Source organism: Bombina bombina, chromosome 7 (genome assembly GCF_027579735.1).
Source record: "Bombina bombina isolate aBomBom1 chromosome 7, aBomBom1.pri, whole genome shotgun sequence".
NCBI lineage: Eukaryota > Metazoa > Chordata > Amphibia > Anura > Bombinatoridae > Bombina > Bombina bombina.
In genome coordinates, this window is record NC_069505.1 from 545,745,677 (window position 1) to 545,772,058 (window position 26,382).

Genomic DNA, 26,382 nt, shown 5'->3' on the forward strand with positions numbered 1-26,382 from the left:
AGATATATGCAATATTTTTCCTTATAGATCTTTTATTTACTAAGGAGGCCATAAGTTTGCCTGACTTATTTCCATAGCATAAGTATGTAGAATTTCTCTTAAGAAGACCCTGAGCTGCTTGATGTTCCACAAATGTATCTAAAGAAATCTTAGCTGTCATATAGATATTAAAGTGAAAAGTGGTTTTAGTTTCGCGGAACATCTGATATGACTCTGCTACTTCTTTACTCAAGAAGATAAATCTTTTTTGTGTATTCGAGCGAACATGCGCCAGGTACGAAACTATGTTACCGGTTAAAACCACCTTCGCCGTTTCCCAGAACAGTTCCGGTGTAGAGCTCTGTTCTTTATTATCAGTAATGAAATCCGTCCATGCATGTAACAAGAATTTGCGGAAGGAGTCTGATCTATATAGGTGAGCAGGAAATCTTAGTATGTTTCTGTTCGAGATTGGAGCATCAAGAGCAAGTACCAGTTCAATTGGTGCATGATCTGATATAAGCACAATATGAATCTTATCTGAACATACATTGGGAATCAGAGCATCGGATACTAAAAACAGGTCTATACGTGAGCATGAGGCCTTGGCCTTTGATATGCATGTGAACTCATTATCGGTAGGATGTCTTAGTCTCCAAATATCCCTGACCGCAAGGTCAGAGACAAGCCTGGAGAAAATTGTTTTTTCAAATTTGCCCATCGGTCTATTGGTACTTTTTTGTGGACCCCTAGAACCAATCAATCTGTCACACAGTGGATTCGGAGTTAGATTAAAATCACCCCCAATGATCATGTGTGAGCCTGAAAAAGGCATCATTCTTTGAATAAAATTGTGCCAGAAACGTTTGTCTTTTTTATTTGGCGCATATATATTACACAAGATATATGTGCGTTTCTCTATCTTAATGTGGACCATTAGATACCTACCTTCTGGGTCAGTTAAGGTCTGTAGAACTTCAATTGATTTTCTCTTCCCAAAGAGGATAGCTAAGCCTCTACTAGCGTTGGTGTAAGAGATATATTGGAGCTCGCTCATCCAGTCAAAGTGAGACTTCTTTTAACAAAAAATTGTCTTGACATAAATAGTGCTTCCACAAACTCTGTATATGGACTTTGAATATATTTGTATAAAATAATTATAATCACCTCTCAAGCACCTTTTTCTAGATTAAAAAGACCCAATTTGGCTAACATCTCCTTATAGTTTAAATCCTTCATTCCCCTTATTAGTTTTTTTGGCCCTTCTCTGAAATATAAGCTTAAATAGTGGTCTATACATGTTAAATATAACATTTTATTAATATTTTTAATAGTTATTTTAATTTATATTTTGTGATTTTTTTTTTTAAATGTCAGGCAGAATAATTTGCGCCTTTACTGTTAATAACTCAAAATGATAAATGTATATTTAAATAGTGATACAAAATAAAATATATTTTATTTGGTCTACATATGTAATTTATAACATTATTATGTATTTAATAATTATTTTAATTTATGAATTTATGTTTTTTTACATTATCAAATACAAACATACCACAGGGGATTAATTTGATTCCAAATATGTATTAATAAACTCTAGAATTATTATTCTTCTGGGTTTAAAGCAACTCTTGGGACATAGTCCCAGAACTACAAAAAGGTTTTTTAAAAGCTTACGATAAACAAAGGGTATTGGAGAACTGGATGAATGTACTTGTCATCAAGTAAGTTAAAACATTAACTGCTGTGTGATTCAGAGCTTCTGAATCTTCCTCTAATTTTCCTATGATTTGTATGGCTTCAAGGATGATGCATAGAAAGAGCTGTTTGAGATAAATTAAAGAAAATAGGGTACTTGAAAGTTAACAAGGATAAAATACATCAAAATACATAAAAATAGGTTGATTAATTGGTATTCTATATGACAGATTTTTCAATGAAAAATCATATAATACATTTGAGAATGTGAGCATTTGGATACAAAGTTATAAGGAAAGTGAATCCATGTTTGACAATTCAACTTCTAAGATTACGTTTAGCATTTCTACTTCTAAAATATACTTAAATAGTTTTATTTATATAGTTTCTAAGAAGAACTATCCTTGACTTGTTTTTTTATATATATGTTGAGCATATACAAGCTCAAGTAAATATAATTGTTCTCAAATTAATTACACATAAAGATTTATTTATACAATTATGATGGAATGTATATATATTAAACATTACAAGTCGACCAAATAGCCAACTAAAATGATGCTTTTGTATAGAAAGTTTATCCTGAAATGCCTGATCTAAAATATAAGTCCTTCAGTTGTATTAAAGGGATATATTTTTTTTTTCATGATTCAGATAGAGCATGGTATTTTAAACAACTTTCTAATTTACTTCTATTATAAAATTTTCTTCGTTCTCTTGGTATCTTGGAAAGCAGGGATGTATGCTTAGGAGCTGGCCCATTTCTAGAGCACTATATGGCAGCACTATTTACTGTCATGTAGTACTCCAAATGCTGATCTAAGTATCTCTTCAGCACAGAATATTATGGGAACAAAGAAAATTTGATAACAAGTAAATTGGAAACTTTTTTTAAAACATTATGTTCTGTCTGAAACACAAAATAGATTTTTAGGGTTTCATATCCCTTTAATCTTTTACAGGACACACAAAACTGTCTTCCGTAGTAGCAATTTTAAAACAGGTTTTAAATCTAAGATATAAATTAAATATAATATAATAAATAACTTACTTTATATTTTTATTTTTATATTTGTATTTTTCTTTAGGGTAATACTTTTTTAATGTTTTAAATTTGGAGGAGTATTGCACCTATCTTTTTTATTTTTTTATTTATTTTTTACTTATACCTGATTTTACCACTTTGAAAAAAAACCCATCATAGATATCAGTTATTTAAATAGTTCAGTTTTTAATTGAACATATGTATTAATAATTGTTTGTAACACATTATTTTTATTTTTTATCACAATTTTTTTATTTTCAGCATTAATTTAGATTTTAAGTGGTCAATAAAATAATTTAGCATTAAAACATATGTGATATAGCACTATTATCTTTTTGGGTACAAAGTTAAGTTAAAGCTATTTCAATTAATAAGGAAACTTACAATAAAAATAAAATAAATTAATGCTTGTAGACAACTCACACAGACTGAACACACATTGCTTAGTGGCTGATAAAGACAACTCCCACTTATAAGCCTCTTTTTAAAACCAAAAACTAAAAAAAATGCAATACACTTTAACATTCTTATTTTTAAGGTAAAACAAATTAAAAGAAAATATCTGGGCACACACATTGTTTATTGGCTAATCAGAACAGCTCTCATAATTGGTGGATATTGACACTTCCCTCAATGCATTTTTCCCAAACAGGGGGTATATATATTATATATATATATATATATATATTAGGTATGTTCATTCGGATGCTTTGTGAGAATCTGAATGCAGAAGTAAGTAGACTTCGGATATTTTCGTAACTCGAATGATTCTTGTAAAACATCACTGTACAAGTCCAGATCTTAGTTTGGGGATCGTTTACAGGAATCAATCCAGCTACAAAAATATCCAAAGGAAATGAACGGCTGCTTACTTTCGCATTCAAGAAGGATCCGAATGCACATACCTTAAATAAATATATATAAATAGATGCAAAAATAAATAAATAATTGTATTTACTTGCAGAATACAGGTTTTATGACAAAAAAACCCCCATTTATGATAAAAAAAACAGTGCTTTCATTTTGTTTATAAAATATTACTGTTTTAAAATAGCAGTTTTATTGTAGTGTCTATAGAAAACAAAACAAAAAAGCTACATAAAGCATATATATTGTTCATAGTTTTAAGACATCGGGGTAGATTTTCCAAGCAGCGGATGCTGCAATCTACCCCCAAAGTTGCCGGCTTGCCAGAAACGGCAGTTAAGAAGCAGCGGTCATAAGACCGCTGCTCCTTAACTTCTCTGCCACCTCTGAGATGGCGGACTGCAATTTCCAGATCTGATCTGATAGGGATGATTGACACCCTCTGCTAGCAGCCGTTTGGCTTGTGCAGAAATGCTTGTGCAATGTTAAATGCCGACAGAGTATGCTGTTCGCATTTAGCGATGCCGGGCGGACATGATTCATTACAGCGAATAATGTACCCCCGGCATATAATAAATCTACCCCATCAACTTCAATGAAGCCATTAGCTGGGACAGGAAATTATTAATTCGTCAATAAAGTTAAAGAGCGCATGGGAAAAATATTTAAAACAAGTATCTCTTAATTTTTGAATTTATCTGTCATTCATGGGAACACAAAACATTAAGAGCTTCATTCTCTAAAGCTCTCTGAGCTTGTGAGGTTGTCTAAGAAATCTTGCCAGCACTATGAAGCCCATGTCATAATTTTCTAAAGGTAATTTTTACCTCAAGAACAATGTTTCTCTCAAAGGAGTGTTGTCTGTATTTAAATATGTGAAGACGATATACAGATTACAATAGAGCTCGCAAAAATATTTAAAAATTATATAAAAAGAATAAAGGAAATTGTGAATATAAAAATACTAAGTAAACATTTAAATGTTTAAAATCATTAAAAATTATAATGAAATTGTTTTGCAAAAATTGTATTTTATATAATAAAATTGTATTAAAATTAGGCAGGACAAAACAATTTAAGGGACACAGTAGACATTGTAATAAAACTTGCTGCACATACAATAAAAAAAAAAAAACCTGTAAAATTTGTATTTATAATACAAAATTCAAAACATATTTTTTTCCGTTTTTTTTAAAATGATTTCCCCTGTTTCTGGTAATGAACTTAACTGGTGCATTCCATGAGTGTAGCTGAAATTTCTCTTCCAGGTCTGATGTATTCTGTAAACATTTTCCACCTGCAGATCTTGCTGTTTTTCTTGCAAACTAAAAGGTGGTAAGATTACTCTCAATAAAAAACACCTGCATACAAAAATAGAGGCAACTATAAGAGTCTATTAATTGTGTGATATAAGTAGGGGGCTGTAGGTAATTGTTAGCACTACATTTGATACCAACTGGGGTTCTGTCAATTATTGTTTGTCTGTGTATGGCGGCACTGACTCAAGGAGGTAAGTCTTCCGTATTCCGTTCCCCGATATATACCTCAAGACAAAAGCATAAACGATGGTGCAATACGTTTTGGACAAATCCTGCTACAAAAGGAATGTACTCACTGGAACATGGTGTCAAATTCAGGATTGTTTATTGAAGACTCTTAAACAGATAATCCTTCAATAAGTTTAATAAATCAATAAAAATAATTTTAAAACAATTTCTCTACACGTTTCAGTGGTGCTACCGCATTTCTCAAGAGCTAAAATAAATATTTAAATAGAAGAGCTAACAGATGGAGACTGATACATCTTATACTCTTAAAAGCTCATCCGAGCCATTCTGACACATCCTCCCATTTATCAAAGATGATTATCAATATCATTGAAACATGTAATTAGAACATATCAATTAAAAATTGTTATCTATCTTTTTATATAAAATATAATTTGGATAAATATCTTTACATCGGTGGTAAATGGTTCACAATCTTGTATAAAAACTCTTATAAAAAATAATAATGTCACTTCATCAAATAAGCCAATAGCCTACTGTACATAACGGTTTTCTACCAGGTACATATCTCGCATGATTAAAAACATTCAATCAGTAACATTTATATAACAACCAATCCTGTAACATTCAGAAAATTAAGTTGTATAATCAGTTCCCTTTCAAGCCATCAAAATGTATAGTTCTCAATCAGTTAAGTTGTTAGAGAAACATTTTATCCAATTGTGAACGAGGGAATAAGATGTCACATCCAATCACTGAAGAAATATGTTGCAAATAACCTTGCACATCCAATCACCAAAAAAGTACTTCATGAAAGTTATAAAATATTGTTGTGTCTTCCCATTTCTTTAAGTGAAAAAAGTTCCTGTCCATAAATCCATGAAGTGAAGAACCATAAATCCATGAAGTGAAGAAAGTCCAAAAATGCAATGAAATTTTGCAGAGCTTTTTATGAATAATGTCCCATAAAATGTCCTAAAATAACGAAAACCTACCGTATTTTCCGGTGCATAAGACGACTGGGCATATAAGACGACCCCCTACTTTACTTGTTAAAATATAGGGTTTGGGCTATACTCGTCGTATAAGACTACCCCTCAATGCAGCACACCAAATAAAAATTAAAAAACATCAGATTTAATTTCAATATGGTAAATGTAATTCAAATGCTTATGACATGCAGGCACTTAGCAGGAAAACTCTCACTTATAAACATAAGGCAGTTTGTCATTAAACATGTAAACTCACTTATAAACATAAGGCTGTTTGTCATTAAACTTGTAAACTCACTTATAAACATAAGGCTGTTTGTCATTAACATTAAACATGTAAACTCACTTATAAACATAAGGCAGTTTGTCATTAAACATGTAAACTCACTTATAAACATAAGGCTGTTTGTCATTAAACATGTAAACTCACTTATAAACATAAGGCTGTTTGTCATTAAACATGTAAACTCACTTATAAACATAAGGCTGTTTGTCATTAAACATGAAAACTCACTTATAAACATAAGGCTGTTTGTCATTAAACATGTAAACTCACTTATAAACATAAGGCTGTGTGTCATTAAACATGTAAACTCACTTATAAACATAAGGCTGTTTGCAATTAAGCATGTAAACTCACTTATAAACATAAGGCTGTTTGTCATTAAACATGTAAACTCACTTATAAACATAAGGCTGTTTGTCATTAAACATGTAAACTCACTTATAAACATAAGGCTGTTTGTCATTAAACATGTAAACTCACTTATAAACATAAGGCTGTTTGTCATTAAACATGTAAACTCACTTATATAAACAATAGAGAAAGAGCAAGTGCCGGGCAAGTCGCCCATCGTAACTCCAAGCTATTTTTACTGGTTTTGCTGGCATTACAGTTTCCCTTTAAAAGCCTTCAAAATCCTCCTGTTCATCATCTGATATCATAAATAAATCAATGACATTTTGTGATACATTTGTAAGGCAGTCATCTTATGGATCTAATTCCGTATCAGATGGTGTGGTCTCAGCTTCGGCTTCCTCTTCATCTTGCCACAAGTTGTCGTCCTCCATACCATCTAATGAATTTGATATGCCACACTTCTTGAAAGACCTGATTACTGTTTCTGCATTAATATCATCCCAGGCTTTTATGACAAACTTGCATAAAACATCCAACTGTGGAGCATGCATATTTCCTCCCTTTGTGAATGACTTTTCGCAGCTAACCATCCACTCATTCCACTGTTCTCGAATGCGATCTTTAAATGGCTTGTTTAGGCACACATCCAGTGGCTGTACCAACGATGTCAATCCTGCAGGAATAACTGCTGCATCTGTGTTTATTCTTGCCAGGCTTTGCCTGGTGCTGGGAGTTAAATGAGCCCTGAACATATCCCACACCAGTAGACTACATTTTTTAATAAGTCCACCTGGTCGCCTGCTCCATACATTATCAAGCCATAGCTTTACCCCTTCTTCATCTATCCAGCCTTTTTCATTCACATGTACAAAACAACCAACAGGGAACTTGAGTTTCGGCATTGTTTTTCTTTTAAAAATAATCATAGGTCTCAATTTGGTGCCATCAGCTGTGCATGCTAGTACTACTGTAAAACTGGACTTTTCATGTCCTGTTGTTTTAATTAAAATTGTTTTTTCACCTTTTGGATGGGCAGTTTTATTCCCAACCATATCAAATTTCATTGGAGTTTCATCCATATTTCCGATACTACTTAACATGTAGCCATGTTTATTGCTCTGTTGTATTACGTATCGATGGAAACTATTTACTTTGGCATCAAGATCTGCAGGTAATTTTTGTGCAATTTTTGTCTTTTGCCTCAATACCAGATTATGCCTTTCCAAGAATCTACTAAACCAGGATACAGTGGCCTTGAATCCGTTGCTGTGATCTGGGTTAGATTTGGCCCACTGAAGTGCAAACAAACATATTTTATTTTGTGTCACTACATAACCGTTTTGGCGATACTCATTCACCATGTCTGCAACATGTTTTTCGATTTCTGGCCAATGTGGGGTACCTCTTCTTAATGCACACTTACCCCTTGGCATACTCTTTAATGCTTTTTCATTTGCTTTCCAGTTCCGAACCATCTTTTCTGTTATTCCATATTGTCTTGCAGCAGCACAATTATTATGTTCCATGGCAAAGTTTAGAACTTTAAGTTTGAAACTGACTTCATATTTCTTTCTTCTTGCTGGTGGAGCCAAGATGGGGTCTTGACTGCTAGCTATTTGTATACAGTACTGTATGTACTGGTGTTGTACTGTATACAATGCACGGTGGCTCAGCTAGAGGGTGCTTGTCTCTGATGTTTCAGTACGCCATATACAGGGTTATAAGACGACACCCGGCGTATAAGACGACCCTCGACTTTTGAGAAGATTTTCATGAGTTAAAAAGTTGTCTTATACACCGGAAAATTCGGTAAATAAAACCTACTTTTGTCTTGAGGTATATCAAGGAACGGAATACGGAAGACTTACCTGCTTGAGTCAGTGCCACCATAAACAGAAATTTAGATTTGGTTGTTGGAGACGCCACGGGTGGCAGTGACACAAAAGTTAAGTGATATATACCTAAACTCTTGATTGTATCTTTTTTTTCTTTTCTAAAATTATTGTTTCAGCCACAAGTATTAGCAGTTGTGTTATAATCTTGCCCTATATTTACAGATTTTATGGATAATCGCTTTGGCAAAAAACTTCCTGTTTATTGATGGTAAAATATCAAAATGCTGCTCTCAACTAAAGTCATCATCTAAAATAATCAATTTTGACTAATAGTAAAATACTGATTTAAATATATCTTATTAGCATTGAGATTGATCTGCTAATATGGTTCACTCAAATCAGACCTTGGTGACACATTTCATTATAAAAGGTTTTTCAGAAGTTCCTGAGTTTCAGGCAATAATCTTCTGTCTTGTTCTGCTAATTTATATCATTAGTATTGCTGGTAACTTGATCATTGTTATACTTGTCTGCTTGGATTCATATCTGAAAACCCCAATGTACTTCTTTTTGTGTAACTTATCTCTTCTGGATATATCTTCTGTCACTGTCACTCTTCACAAAATCCTTCTTATATACATATCAGGAAACAACAAGGTATCTTTCCTTGGCTGCATGACACAACTTTTTCTATTTGTAGCACTGGTTGGTGATGAGTTGTCAATACTAACGGCCATGAGTTATGACCGCTATGTGGCCATCTGTAATCCCTTACGGTATCAAGCTCTCATGAACCATAGAGTCTGTACCCTTATGGCCACCATATGCTGGTTGTATGGTTTTCTACAAGCTGTACCTTATATCTGTTTAATTTCCAGCTTCTCCTGCTACAAATCCAATGTGATCAACCACTTTTTCTGTGACATTGTGCCTCTGATGCAAATAACGTGCAGCGATACCTCTGTATTAGAGCTATATATACTTACAGGATCTAATATTCTTGTTGGTTTAACGCCTTCATTCCTTACCTGTGTACCTTATATTTTTATTATTTCCACTATACTAAGAATTCGCTCAAGCACAGGACGTCGTAAAGCATTCTACACCTGCTCCTCACATATCACAGTTGTGGTTCTTCTCTACGTGACTCTTTTCTTCCAATATCTTAGACCAGTCTCAATGAACAATTTGAACTCTAAAAAACTTTTGTCACTTTTTAACACAGCTGCAGTACCTGTGTTAAATCCACTGATTTACAGTTTAAAAAATAAAGATGTAAAATCTGCAATGAGTCGATGGCTGAAAAGTTAAAAAATTAAAGAGAGTTATTTTTTTGTACAACATTTAATATTTTATTCCTGATCATTGACATAATCATATTGATGATGAATTTAATTTTTAAGTACAATTTTTTTTTACTTAAAATAACAATAATGTATTTATTTTTTGGCATATAAGATGCAAATGTAATGTGATATTGGCATTATTATAATTATAATTCTAAGTCTTGTTATTCCAAACTTGAAAATGCGTAATAAATTGTTTTCTTTGTAACCAATAAAAACTAATATTATGCCTGTCCCTTTAAGCTGTGCTGTTGGCATCAAAACAGTGCTATGCCATCATGTATAATTGTAATGGTAATTTTGTTTGAGATTAGGAGAACAGTTTGGACATCACATAGCAAAAACCAACCAATGTAATCAACAAGGTCAGCATGTGATGATGTGGTCTCCACACACTTGTAAAACACACTCTACAAACAATCCGCCTCTATGGACCCGGTCCCCTAGAAGCCTATTAAATGCAGAGTGTGCTCCACATGTGTACGAAGACCACATCATCACATACCTATCCTTTACACATTAAATAAATAAAATAAATATAAAAAATTACTTCCTCTTCCTTCCCCTCTTCCCACGAGACTGAGGCTCTGGGGGAGGCAACTGCCCCCTCTGACGAGTTCTCTTAGGAGATGTTTGTGGAAGAGGGGGAGGAGGAGTACTGTGAGTGGTTAAGGGATTACCAGGCAGAGGAGGAGATGGTGCAGGCCCAGGAGCAGATGGTGCAGGCCCAGGAGCAGATGGTGCAGGATCAGATGGTGCAGGAGCAGATGGTGCAGGATCAGATGGTGCAGGCCCAGGAGCGGATGGTGCAGGCCCAGGATCAGATGGTGCAGGCCCAGGAGCAGATGGTGTGTTATGCACCTCCCAGAGGACCTGCAATATATCCTTAAGAGTATTCAAAATCTCTCTTTGGTCATCGCAAATCTCATTCAGTACTCCTGTCAGGTACACTCTGTTTTCCGCCTGTTCCCTCCGGGAGGCACGCATCTCCTCAAGGAAATCAGTCAAGATCTGCACCTCTGCTATCTCTGGGTGTATCTGCTCCTGAGGATCTGCTGCATGGTGGTCTGCTGGTGCATGGCGGGCTGCTGGTGCATGGGGGGCTGCTGGTGCACGGGGGGGGGGGGGCTGTTGCAGGGATCTCTTCTGCAGCTGGGGCTTCTTCAGAGGATGATGGTTCAGGGATGTCTTCCATGTCTCCCGAGGTTGCAAGTCATCTGCACCACTCTCACGCCTGGGTGAAGGAGGAGCCTGTGGTTGCTGTGCTGCCTCCTCTCCGGGCTCAGACTCTGTATATTGTAAAAAGAAATTAATCGAGATATTAGCACAGTTCCAAATAAAGATGTAAATGTTTTATTTTAAAGTGTATTAATGAGGCTGCCGTAATTCTATTATATGGCCACCTCAGAGATGTTGGGACACAGCATTTCCTCCCAGTGGGAATATTCAAAGATGATTTCTGGCCCGCCACCGGTCCCAGCTGTATATTCCCTCTCCCTTGAGAGCTTTTGTTTGAGTTCATCTCTGCAGTCCCGGTAACGGTGCTGAATAGACTTCACATCCCTGCTATAGACCTCCACTGCATTGACGGCATCCCTGAACTCCAGCCACAGCTTCCTCTTCTCCTTAGGGGTGGCCTTCTGTGCCTGCAGCCTCCTTTCCCTCTGCATATAAGCCTCTATAAGTGCCTCCTTCTCCTCCATGGAATATCTCTCCTCCCTCTGCCTGGGCTTCTCCTGCGATGTGAGCCTCTGTTCCCTGGACTGTGAAGCTCCCTCTCTACGCTGCATCCCACTGGGCCCAGCCAGTTGTTCATCCTCAACAATGTGGCTGGGTCCACCCAGCCCTTCCTCTCCCTCTTTCTGTCCCGTTCCTCTCCCCCTTCCTCTCCCCCTCCCTCTCCCCCTCCCTCTCTCCTGGCTAACCTCCTGCCTGACCTCCTCTACAAGCTCATCCCTGACCTCCTGCCTAATGAGCTCTAATAGCTCCTAGCTAATCTGCTCCCTCTCCCCCTCTCCCGACATACTCAAACAAAATGTGAAGGTGCCCAAATGAAAGGGGGTCAAAATAATGAACAAAAGTAAAAAAGTGCTAAAAGTGTGAATGGGATATAAATAAAAGAGGGTAAGGGGTATTAAACAGACAAACGTATATGTGGAAAAAGACGAAAATGAGGATATGTAAACAATAAATGTAGTAAAGGAGAAAAAAGTTATGGGGTTAAAGGGAATGGGATATGGGGTTGAAAGGAATGGAATAGGGGGTTAAAGGGAATGGGGTATGGAGTATAGTATGAGACGGAATGGGGTATGGAGTGTATGTAGTATTATTGAGTGTATGTATGTATTGAATGTGTTTGGGTGTAAATGTGTTTATCTAATAAATGTAGGAACAAAACTTTCACCCAAACAAACTCACTGTCAATAACCAACTCTCACTAACTAACTCGCACTAAATAACACTCCCAAAATCTCTCTACTCTCAAATCTCTCTAATCTCAACAAACCCTCCAACGCCTAGACCTGCACCTAACTCGAAAAAGCAATGCAGTCAAAGAAGCCCTGCTTGGAGTGTGCTTATATACCCTATGTAAATGTTTAATGATGTACCGGTTCAGGTGTGCTTTGTTATTAATTAGTATGTGTGAAATGTGTATAATTTTTTTACATTTGCGCATGCTCATATTGATTTTGTATTTGTGTAATGTGTATAATGCGATGATGTGATAGTGATCGTTTTGCATAACATTGTCCAAAAGTATTTTCTGTAAATGTAAATGCATATTTGTGATGGTCTCGTATTTGTGAAGTGTTGTAAATGTTTATTTCTACTAATGTTTCGTAATCTTCAATACAAATGTTTTGTGCAATTCTTTTTTTAATGTTGTTTTGTTCCGTGTTGCAAGATCTGAACGTATTTATGGTGTAAATGTTGTGTGCGTTATTTTGTTATCCCGATTGTGAATGTGTAATGCGTATGTGCTATTTTGCGTGATTGTTGTTTGTACATTTGAGCTTTGTTTTTGTTGTGCATTATTCCGTATACGTAATATGACAGAGCAGTGTGTATTTCTCGCGAGATCGAGTGTTAGCTGAAAAATCGGTGGTTATTTCATTTAGCATTGATCTCAATGGGAGAATCTTTAACACACCTGTGATTAGGCTTAAAAAATAAACGCGGTAGTCGTGTTACCACAACGCGTTACGAGGTTGTTTGAAGACTCGTAATACCAACACTAAAAAATTGTAAAATGGAAATAACGTACAAGTTATTACCGCACCGCTCATAACGCAAAACTCATAATCTAGCCGATAGGAAATATCTACTTATTGCAAATTTCAGTTAAAATCAAAATGTTTCTTCTTCTTCTTCTTCTTCTTCTTCTTCTTATTATTATTATTATCATAATTACTACTACTACTAAAATATAATAATTTCCTCCCTACAATGTGAATTTGTAATTAAAACTTTGCTTGTTTTTTGATCTCTCAAATATAACAAAGTGAAAACTGGTTGTTGGGTTAAGAGTTGAAGGATTCACCTTGTAGATGTTTGGTTTCTCAAAGACATTTTTATGTCTAATAGTAGGTGCCAGGGATTTGATCAGGCGGAAAAATGTATAGAATTTTAGAAACATACTTTTGAAATTTTAAGGGTACATGCGATTCTTTAAAAAAGTGGTTTTCACAAATATTTCAATCTATTAAAACTAGGGTGGAGTGAGAAAATGAAACAGAGGTACAGCATAGGGTAGGTACAGCATGAGTAAACTATTGCAGCAAGCAAAATAAGGAGTGCAAGACGTAGATTGTCAAGAAAATGTAGTCATCAGGTTTGTGCCAGAGATATTAGCTAAAGGTAACCAGTTGGACATGGGCATTCCTGAGAGTTTCTGAGGCTGGTTTTGAACTTGGGTCATTTTGGTGCTGGTTCAGACTTCTTCCACTGAGCCTTGTAAGGAGCTTCAGCATCTGACCTTCTTATATATGTGTAAATAATACATTCAGCCAGGCGTTCTTTATTTAATCAATTAAGCTCCTATAAATACCAGAAAGGGCTATTATTCATCTAAAAAAGAATCATAAATACATAGTAGAAACAAAGCATAGGAGCTCATGGTTACAAAGTTTGTCTAGATATATGGAAAATAATATTATTACCTTTTATAGCAAAAAACACACCTACACAAAATATTAAGGGATAAGCAATCATAAAGATACATTAATCCTAATTCATTTGAAACATTGAATTTGCATATGCTACAAAATGTGTAAATACATATATCGCAAAAAGAACCCACTTACTTAGAGCATAATCTATGCTTGTCCTATGCAATACTTTTCTTTTTACTATTCACTTGGGATTCTGATCTTAGTTACTAATCAAAACATTGACATTAAATTGGCACTATATTGAGAAAATTTCAAGAAGCCAAAAATATAAATAAAATACCTGTTGTCATGTCTCGATACAATAGTGTCAGGAAAAAGAACTGCCTCAAAAATACAGTATTAACTGATCAAAAAACACTGTGAAAAGCCAATGTACATTGCTGAATAAACACCCCATAAGTATATTAATTCATAATATTGTAGTTAGACCATACAAAGTATAGCACCTATACAGGATTAGTGTAGAGTGTAAACATTCTTCTAGGCTGGTCTACCTATATTCATGTACTCATACTTATACTTAATTCATGGTATATAATTGTTTATGTTTACTCTAGACATCAACCTATTCAAAGTCATATTTTAATAGAGAGGATGGACCGGATATAAATACATTACTGAGTAAACATTGTCAATAAATTCAGGATAAAAATATACTATGTAATATATACTATTGATGTAAAATGTATTATTTATTCCCAGTAATTGATAATTTCAAATACAGAGTTGTAACCCTAAGGTGTACGTGTGCCAAATGTAAATATCCAAATCGCCTCTCTTTTGTGTAATAATTTTACTATGTCACCACCTCGTGAGGGCAGATTAGTTTTTTCGATAACCATCCATTTAAGGGTATAATTTTTACTGTCGTGTTTGGTAATGAAGTGAGTGGCCAGTTCAGAGGATTGGTGGGATCATTTTATGTTGGACAGATGCTGTCTAATTCTTTCTCTGACCTCTCACGTGGTACATCCCACATACTGTCTAGTATTGCAGGTGCACCAAATGAGATAGACCACATTCTTATTTCTTCAATTCACATAGTCCCTAACTGTATATCTTTTGCCATTATCCAATTTCTCAAAGTAGTCTTACCTGGTATTGAAACTACAGGGTATGCATGGGCCATATCTACATTTATGCATTCCCTTAGTAGTCAGCCATGTCCTATCTCTGGAGTTTGTTGGTAATTCTCTTGGGGAGATAATGTTTCCTATGGTAGCGCCTCTCCTGTATGAGCAGTGACATCCTGATTTGGTGACTTTATATAGTCTGTCATCCGCAGCCAACATGGGGATGTGTTTGCATATGATTTTACACACATCCTCATAATCTGAGGAGTATTGGGTCACAAAAGTTACTGGTTGATCTCTACTATCATATCCTGACCCTATTGTCCTCATTTTGTTTTTATTTTATATCCTCATACACTGGGCATTTTCCTTTCCTGCTGAACTGGGCTGGAGCTTGTTTGATGCAGGTACTTAGCAGTCAGGTGAGCAGGCTGTTTTTGAGAGAGCTGTTACTGGTCTGAATACACAGCATACTACAGTGGATATGGATCATCAGTTTTGCTGCTAAAAGGGGAAGTATTTTAGCCTGTATAACTACCGCACTGGCAAACTGGAGGACAAATTCAAGGCGGACCTGCATTTAAAACAAGCACACACCATGGTGATTTACATTAAATAACATAAAATAATAAGTAAATAAATAAATAAATTATGCCTAGGTCATGTCAGATGTTATATACTGTGGTTATTAATTAATTGTTAGTTGTGAAATAAACTCTATGAGAGGGTTTCCATTGTTTCCAAACTGTTTATTTGGATTCAACATATGTTAATAATAAGAGAAATATTTACATGTATATATTCACAGGATTTTATCTAAGGAATATACTTAGCCACATTCTCCAGTGTGTCCAAAATCAGCCATCCTTTCAGGAACAGGATAAGAAAGAGAGAGATAGATAGTGTTCCAGTTTTTTGATACCCCAATTCAATAGGGAGTGGTTTATCAAATGCAAGTCAAAGGCTATTGGAAGTGTCTTTAGTTCAGAGAGAAAAGTGTATCTGGGGGGAAGGGATTTTAGGTCAGTAAGCTATGTCACCACATTCCCTCACTTTTTCTTCTCCTATTTTGCCCCGTTTTCTAGTTATACTCACTAGTAAAGAAGAACACAGGGGGAGCGAAAACCTTACAGGGAAAATTCTCCCACCATCCCTTTAGGAATATCATTCCTAATCTACCTTTACAAAATTCATTAAAAAAATAATTAATTAATAAATAATTTAAAATTATACATAGAAACACAAAATCATCTGCAAAACCCCATTAGCAACATTTATACAATGGTCTTAAAATTGAGAAAAATGTAAAGTTCATGTATATGTGCGTGAGTGTGGGTACACTAGATGGGTATGCGTGTAGTAAAATCTTTATTAATAAAGTGTGAATTGTGCCTGTAAAATAAAAGATATAATGGTTCACAGAACTTCTTTGTTGTCATCTTTTGGCATCTGGTCCTTGCTTATGCTTTACCAATCGTCTCTCTCTTTGAACCATTTTTTTCCCCCAAGACCCTCAAAGGAATGAAAAAAGATTAAAACCAGGCATATATTTACTTCACACTACAACACTCCATCTGCAGTAGAAACCACATTCACAGTTATTAACTTCAAGTTGGGATGTGCCTCTATCATTGCATCATCCCACTTGCGCCCTTACTTAAACTTATGTTGCTTGTCCTATATTATTATTTACCCCTTTATGATATATATTATTTTGGCCTAATGCCCCATTTTACATCTCCATTGTGATACATTTTATACTTTTTATTTTGTCCAACTCCACCATCATAGATTATTGGTTAGATCAGTCCTGATGGCACCTGAAAAACAACAATCTATAATATGTGTTATTGGGAAAAACTGGAAGGAAAGGTGAGAAGTCTTCTATCTTCATTGGTTTTCTTCCTGCAAGATAAGACTTCAGACAGTTTACATGGAAATTTTATTGCATGTGGCCTCCCAAAACTAATCACAATGGAGGTATCTGTTATTTGTTTTTGTTTTTTAGAAAGAAAATACATCAATTAACTATGCATTCTAAATATTGGCATTTAAAACTTAATGAAAAACACTTAAAATTATTAATTGAACTTAAAACTAAAGTACACATTACATGATACAAATGCACTGCAAACAAATATGCTTATAAACTAAATTAATTATTTAATTTCAGCACTCCATCTCTGTCAGCTTTTTCTTCAGAAACCCAATTTCATCTCTCATTCTCCTGCTTTGTTGTTTGAGTTCCCAATAACTTAAGTTGGCCATATTGCTTATCTTATTTTGCCTCAGCCTCCAATTTTTATACTTATTTTCTCCTTTGTTAATATTGCCATTTAAATTCCTGTCTCTCCAGTTTCCTGTATTTGATCCTCTACTATTTTGATATCCCCAAACATTCCTTCTGTTACCCCTCTCTGATTCCTGCCTGTGAATATTCAGATTGTTCTCCAGTGACTGCTTCACTGCAGAAATTGCCTTAATGGTGTATAGGTGATAATTCCACCTTTTCTCAGCTCTAGTGAGCACCATTTCTAAGTTTGTGGAGTTTGGATCATACAGCTTTACAAACTCCTGACACTTTCTAGGGAGAGCTTCAAATACCCTCTGTATGTGAGCTGGTGACCCCCAGACCATTTGGGTCTGTGGCTGGCGCAGTACACACCAGAATAAAACTCTTTTTGCTACTTCAAATGGCCCATCTAGAGGTCTCATGGTAATTTCACTAATCTCTTTTTCTAGACTAGTAAAATTGAAAAAGGTTTTAACTATTCTTCCAACCTGATCAGATATGCTTGAGTTGAATCCTAATACCCTGTTCGCATAGGGGCCCATGGCATCTTGAAAAAATTCTGTCCATTCCTGCATGCTCATATCTACTTTAATGGCTTTTTTAGACCCCTTTTGAAACCAATGTGAAAAATTATTAAAGCTGTTTGTGGGGATTGTGCCCCACCATTTCTTAAAAAATGTCTTTATCTGCTACAGTCATTGGCCTAGTCTGACTTGAAAACCCTATAGGAACATTCGGGGTGTTAAAATGTTCAGATATTATGACGGGGCAATTGGAGCAGAACTTGGGTTTTTAGTGGGACCCAGTGGCATATTATTTTGTTTTATCACTTGTTTTGGCTGTCTACTTTGTGACAGTAAGTGATCACAATCTGCATTGTTCCCAGAAATATCACTAATTATTTTTCCTTCTTGTTCAATTTTCATCTGTAATTTTATTTGAGTATTTGTTTCTGCTGTGTTCTGTTAATTTTAATTGATGTTGTAATTTACTGATCTGTATGGTGTTAGTTAAAGCAGAAAGCTTAATACAATCTCTGTCAGACTGTGTTTTTTCTAACTTCAATTTAAGATCTGTATTTTGCTCTCTCAAGTCTCCAATAATGTTTGTTAGTCCCCTTAATGTTGACATCACTGCCTGCGCTATCATATATTTTCTTTTATAATTATTAATCTTTTTAGGAGTTACTACCTGTGTTAGTATCTCTAAAACACTTTCACAGTTGTGGTTTTTAGCTTATGGGATGAGGGATGGACCATTGTATTTATGAATTTATAATTTAATTGTTAAAAATATCACAGATTTCCTGTGAAATATAGTTTTTCCCAGGACATTTTAGCAGATAGCCGTTAGAACTAAAATAATTAAAAAAAACACATATATATATAAATTTTTTGTGAATGAAACCGGCAGCCCAATACCTGAAATAAGGACAACTGATAGGTCCCCATATCAACGTCCTATTTCTAATTATGAAAAGATGTGTGGGTGATAAGATTAGTATTAGGTGCACAGGTCAACGAAAAATGACCTGTTTAGTTCAATATTATTGCCAGAGGAAAATACTATACAAATATAAATCAGATGTATGTGATATGTATCACCATATGTTACATACGTATTGATGTTAATATAATGTAGTATAGTTTTTCCTTATTCTTATTCGGTGTGAGTGGAAATAATTGGAGTATAAAAAAACAATTATTTGGATCTTATATAGTATAATACAGATAGAAAGTCCAACAATATGTATATGTCATGTACATAGGACATAGTAAATGCAAAAAAGTAACTTTGAACAAAATACACAAATAAATTAGTCCCAAATTCGTATAAGATTGTACAGTATCAGTTCTTTTTCTTAATCTTGTGACATCCACATTATTAGAAGTGAGTGCCCACTTACTAGATTAAACCTCAATCCTATGAGGTAAGTAACAGCGTCCTTTAAGATAGAGTTGTCCTCAGCAATCCAGGAAAACTGCTTCTCTGCCTCCTCAGTGTGGTTAGAAAGTTTATTTCTCCTTCTTAGCCGAGTCTTTTGTTCTCCTTCCAGTATCACTTGGTGTCATGCACATAGATAGGGGTTACAAATGTGGAAAAAATAGTGCAACAATGTTGTAGACTTAAAACATATATTTATTAAATATGTTGAAAATGCTCACATTGTTAAACCTCAATCCAATATGAGGTATCAGTTAGGCATATGAGGGTTAGTTGAAAAACAACAGGTGCAATTTTCCAAGCATATAAGTTGGTTACATCAGTCAAGTATGCAGGAAACAGGCATAAAAGCAGTTTGCAATGTACAGTTTAAATACAGTCTCTTTAAATTCTCTCCTTACGCGTTTCAAAGGTCTTTGTAAAATAGGTTACCTTCTTCATCAGAGGTTGTATCGAGTATGATTGCTGGTAAAAACTAGGGACTTAATATAGGGTGTTTCTAATTAATTTCGAGTGTTTAAAGGATTCTGATTTGCTCTGACCTCCATGTGACTAAGGAGGTGTGTGTCCTAATCCACCAATTAGATTCTATATATTCGTGACACTTAAAAAGACAATAATGGACAATAAAGGACAATAAACGTTTAAGTAAAAATGCCCCTCTCTTTCAGCTATATTAGCTCTAGTTTATTTAATTGCTGTTACATGCGGATCATCATCGTGTTGATACAATTGGAGTTTTTGCGCATGCGTACTAGTGTCGGTTGCTCTCTTTATGTATGATTGGGGGTGTGAGCTGATCCTCCAATGAGGATAGAGTATGAGCGTTACCCTCCTATATCAATGTGTTTGTTCTAAATGCATTACTATTTGTGTGCTACAATAGATAAATGCACACATATCTCCTTCTCTGCGATCATTTTTGTGTTTTTATACCCTCAATTTATTCTATTTGGGCGATATGAGTCTTTGCGCTTGCGTGCAAATCTTATATACGAGTGAGTCTTTGCGCATGCGTGTATATCTTCATTGCGCTCTCTCTGTATGGATGGCAGAGGGGGGAGATTGTGGTCCAATCAGATTAATGTGATAGCGTTCTTTACAAAGCTAGATTCAATTTGGTCTTTGAAGGAATATTACTACATCTGCTTCACATGTGGATTACTTTATATATGTTTTTTAATTGTTTTTTAATTGATACCTTCTGGTGACCATTTGTTTTCCGTTACGATGTTTCATTCCTAATGTTATTTTTACTTACTAACGAGATTCCCCAAAACAGTACATTGTTAAAAATAACAGCAAAGATGGGATCTTCAAAATAAACTTGATTTTCTTTAGAAAATGTGTGTTTAACAATTCTGTATGAAGATTCGCTTATTCCAGGACCATAACTAATAAATATTAGTAGTACAACTTTGTCACATTGTATATACATCCCTCATATAAAATACAAAACATGCATAAATAAATCAATAAATAGATCAATGGATATATATATATATATATATATATATATATATATATATGTATAAAACCGTTTTCAAATGGTGAAAACTCTTTAAAATCCTATATCTCAATAAAGACTCTTTCAAATAATAAAAACTTAATGGAGTGGATATATAAAATTGTTCAGAATGGACACAATTATCCAGATAAAATCCATTTGATTATTCTTAAAAACATAGATGTATGAATATACATAAATGATATATTATATATGTACATGGATCCACATATATTTGTTTTCTTTTATATTTTACAGGATGAGTATTGTATACGTAGCTACCTGTGAGTAAAATATTTTTGTACTTGCTAATTGCAATACTGTAGGTATAGTGTAGCCCCTGATTATTATTCATAATTATTTCAGTTTTCTACTAAAAAGGCTGCCAATTCTATGTCCTTGTTGAGGCCAAACGGAATCTGTGAATGTAAGGTATGAATCCAAAAGGTTTCTCTACGTCTAAGATGTAATTCACTATCCCCACGTCTCTCACTGACCGGGATACATTCTAAGATGGTAGCTCTTAGTCCTTCTGGGTCATTGTTGTGATAGTTCCTATAATGAAGTGATAAGCTATGGGACTTTTCTCCTGCCTTTATATTCGTGAGGTGTTCCGCTACCCTCTTTTTAAAGGGGCGTGTAGTGCGTCCTATATACTGAAGTCCACATGAACATTCAATAAGGTAAACGACATGGTCTGTTTTGCAGTTGCAAGCTATATTTAGTTTGCATAATTTGCGGTTACTGTTAGACCTAATTTCTTTTGTTGATTTTTGTCCATTATAGTGATGTTCACATGCGACACAGTTTAGGCGATTGCACTTAAAAAAACCTATGGATAATTTCCCAAGCCAATTTTGTTTTTGGACTGTTTTAATTTACTTGGTGCAAGAGTATTCTTCAAATTTCTATTTTTGCGAAAGATTACTTTTGGTTCTTTTGGTATTATGGATTTCAAAAGTTCATCTTTTTCTAACAGGTGCCAATGTTTTTTGAGAATCATCTTTATTTCTTTCGAACCTTCATTATATGTTGTAATGAAGTTGGATGTGTCTTTCAGCTTTAGTTCCTCACCATGTCTCTTCTTTTGTCTTTTTTGTAAGAGTGATTGTCTATCAATACATTTTGCTTTTTTATAGGCTTTAGTTAGCTCAGTCTCCTTATATCCTCTTTCCACGAATCTCCTTTTTAATAGTATAGCTTCCTGTTCAAAATGTTCCATTTTTGAGCAATTGCGTCTAAGGCGCTGGTACTGACCATAAGGGATGTTTATCCATTCTGGATTATGGCTGCTTGAAGCAAGTAGATACCTGTTGCTATCAGTTGGTTTCTTGTGAAGTTTGGTATGAATTTTACCTTCTTAGTGGAATAGTACGATGTCAAGAAAGTCTATTTCTGACGTACTTCTTTTCTCCGTGAAAGTTAGGTTAAATTCATTGTTGTTTAAGGATTCAACAAACTCATTAAGGATATTTTCAGGGCCTTCCCAGATCAAAATAATATCATCAATGTACCTTGCCCATCTCCTAATGTAGGCAATAAATGGATTGTTAGACCATATATGGCACTCTTCCCACAGCCCCATGTATAGGTTAGCAAAACTGGGTGCAAAACGAGTGCCCATTGCTGTACCTTGGAGCTGTAGGAAAAATTCTTTCTCTAATAGAAAGAAGTTCTTTTCTAGGACAAATCTTATTGAGTTAGGGAGAAAGATACGTGTTTCTTTTGGGAGAACAGTTAGGGTTTTCAGCCAATAATCTACAGCTTCCACTCCTTTTTTGTGTGGAATGTTTGTATATAGGGCACTGACATCTAAAGTAACCCAAATACAGTTTTCTTTCCAGACTATTTCTGTCAATTTTCCAATAGTGTCCGGGGTATCTCTTAGGTAAGATTTCAGTCTTGGGACCAGTGGTTGTAGAAAGTTGTCTATGTATTCAGACAACTTAGATGTCAGGGAGTTAATACTGGAGACTATTGGTCCCCCTGGTGGTGTCCATATATTTTTATCGACCTTTGGGAGGTGATAGAAGATTGCTGTGGTGGGATATTCATTCTTAAGCTATGCCAGCTCATCCTCATTTAAGACTCTCTCCTCTTTGGCATTGTCTAGCAGATGGCAGTATTCTCTTAAAAAGATGTCGGTTGGATCCCTCGACAGTTTCCTGTAGTTCGTTTCATCTCTTAGGAGGTTATGGGCTTCTTGTATGTAATCCACACGGTCCTGAATGACAATGCCCCCCCCCTTTATCCGCCTCCCTGATGATCAGATTACTATCCTCCTCTAGACTTTTTATAAAGGCTTTATCTTTCTTTGAGAGGTTATCTTTCTTAATTTTGTATCCATCGCATAGTTGATTGAAATCTGTTTGTACTAGATTTGAAAAAAACGCGATCAGATCCCCTCTTGAGTGGACTGGATTAAAGGTGGAGTGGGGTTTAAGTGCGGTATGTTTGTTTAGTGTTACTTTTCCACTTGTTGGCTCATTCTCATTTCCTAAATTTTCCAAGAGATTCAAAAGATCAGAGTCAGCTTCTGTCAAAGTTGTATGCCTGACTCTTTCATCTTTAATGGACAATTTTTCAAAATGTCTCTTTAGGGTTAAGTTCCGAGTGAATTTATGGAGGTCAATAAACAGTTGAAATGAGTTTGGTCCCTTTGTGGGGGCAAAGGATAAGCCTTTCTCTAGTATAGTAGTTTCTTCTTTTCGTTAGAGGTTTTGATGAGAGGTTGAAGACTTTTGCCTTTACATCCTCGTTGCCCACATTGGGGATGATTTTTGTTTTTTCCTTTCCATGTCTTCTCCCTCCTCTGCATCCTCTGTGGTTTGCCTTTTTTGGCCTCTTTATCTCCACTGTGGCTCTAGCCTCATGGGATGTCCCTGGGGTATATCTCCCCTTTCTTGAGTCCTGGTGGCTCCCAGAGTATATCCTTCGGATCTGTAAGGCGGTATTCTTTTTCTCGATATCCTAAAAAATGTTGTCTGGTGTCATTCTGAGTGGAGTTTCTTCTGTAGTTCCGACTATCCGTAATCCCTGTATTATTGAGATTTCTTCTATTTCCCACTGAGGAGGCAGAGAAGCAGTTTTCCTGGATTGCTGAGGGACAACTCTATCTTAAAGGGACGTTGTTACTTACCTCATAGGATTGAGGTTTAATCTAGTAAGTGGGCACTCACTTCTAATATGTGGATGTCACAAGATTAAGAAAAAGAACTGATACTGTACAATCTTATATGAATTTAGGACTAATTTATTTGTGTACTTTCTTCAAAGTTACTTTTTTGCATTTACTAGGTCCTATGTACATGACATATACATATTGTGGGACTTTCTATCTGTATATACTATATAAGATCCAATAATTGGTTTTTATACTCAATTATTTCCACTCACGCCGAATAAGAATAAGGTAAAACTATACTACATTATATTAACATCAATACTTATGTAACATATGGTGATACATATCACATACATCTGATTTATATTTGTATAGTATTTTCCTCTGGCCATAATATTGACACTAAACAGGTCATTGTTCTTTGACCTGTGTGCCTAATACTAATCTTATCACTTATATATATAAGATTTGCAAGGAACATAAAGGTATCGTAGGCGTGAGATAGTAAAAACAGCAGTTTCTTTAATAATCCCACATAGGGTTTAAAATAACCAAGGATTTTACAGCAACGGTTTCACAGCACAAATGAGCATTGAAATGCTAACATGTTTCGGCCAGCGGCCGTAATCATAGCTAATCAATACATCTGCAGTAAAAATATTTAAAAGCAGAGCTCATCCACAATTGGTTAACATGTAATCCTATCAGATACCTGCCAACAAAGGTGTGTTGCGGTCACACAAGTGTGGACTAATTATTAATTAATTACCCTTCTCATAATAATGCTATTACTAGCAAAATGCCTGAGTATCAATAGATAGAAAAACATACAACTTCATCATATATGTTTAAAGGAATATTATCCTGAATTGATATACTTGAATAGAGACAATAAACTGCAAGAACAGCAATGGTAGTAGAAAATATGTAATAATATATGAAGATATTAATTTCTCTCACAAGTGCATCATACTAGACTTCTAAATATGTGTATGTGTGCACATTCCATATTGAATTGGAAAGATATATAATAAAGTGTAATAAATACATACATATTCATGCTTATATGAAAATAGTATTGTATTATTGTGTGTTCAAGGAATATATACCCCACATTTATCCATATAGATTTCAAAGCGTGCAGTATATCCACTAATAATTACATCATATTTAAATTAGAAATTTTCTACCTCTGGAGATGCTCTATTATGAAAACTATATTGATTTTAATAAAAATGGAGGAATGGAAATGAAGATATGGAAATGAGTAATAGAACGACTAAATCTCTACACTGAATAGAAGATTAATCTATATATACAAAGAGTAACATCATGTATGTATTAATCTCGACACATACCCATACACATATATATATATTTCAGAGATTGAACAGCAGCAAATAAATATACATGCATGCAATATTCAGTATACTCAAGTAGTATAAATCTATCCATACCTAGATAATGATAATCTTGGTGATAGGCTGAAAAATATATATGTATATATATATATATATACAACCATAAGGAATCTAAGATTTCACTATTTTTCCACTATTTTTCCACTGACTCAACCATATATTATCATGTGCAGTAATTCCATAATATCTATTTAAAGATGAGTTATACTAATAAATGAATAATGTCCTGAAAGGAAATGGACATAATAGAAGTTATATGTGATGTTTAGGATTAAACATGGCCTCAATGCTACGATAGTGAATGATCTTCTATATGCATGAAAATTATTTATTAGGTAATGTGTGTTACTCTGTATGCATAAAGGTTATTGATGATTCTGTATATGCTACTATAACTAATATCTATCCTATTTCCAGTAGTTGATTAAATCGTATTCTGAATTAAGGCCTGTGGTGACTCTGGTCACCAACTTAAAAATCCAAAACATCTCTCTTTTTCCTAGAATTCGCTTCCTATCTCCACCTCTTGGTGGTGGATTGACCTGGTCTATTATCTGCCATCTTAAAGAATCAATCCGTTTGTGGTGAATTCTTTTGAAGTGTTGTACTAGAGGAGTACTTGCCTCCCCCTTAGTAATCATAGATAGATGGTTCCTAATTCTAGTATTGGCGTCATTTGTCGTTAACCCTACATATTATAGGTGACAATCTATGCATGTGATGACATAGATAATGTAGGTCGATGTACAGTTCAAACATTTCTGAATTTGACATCTATCTTTTGTCACTGATGATATAAAGTAATCAGCGAATATTCCAAAATCAGAAGGTCTACATTTTGTTCTCCCACACCTATACATTCCCTTAATTGTAAGCCAAGACTCTTGATTGGATTGTCTTACCTGTGGTAGTTGTGAAGGAGAAAGAATGTTGCC

The 26,382-nt window shown here is 34.9% G+C and overlaps 1 protein-coding gene across 1 annotated transcript; it reads left to right on the forward strand.

Annotated features, from left to right (window-relative positions):
- The first annotated feature begins 8,951 nt into the window (after window positions 1-8,951).
- Window positions 8,952-9,878, forward strand: LOC128636533 (olfactory receptor 5V1-like). The gene has a single exon (XM_053689530.1). The coding sequence runs from the start codon at window positions 8,952-8,954 to the stop codon at window positions 9,876-9,878; it is 927 nt and encodes a 308-aa protein (XP_053545505.1).
- Window positions 9,879-26,382: the final 16,504 nt, after the last annotated feature.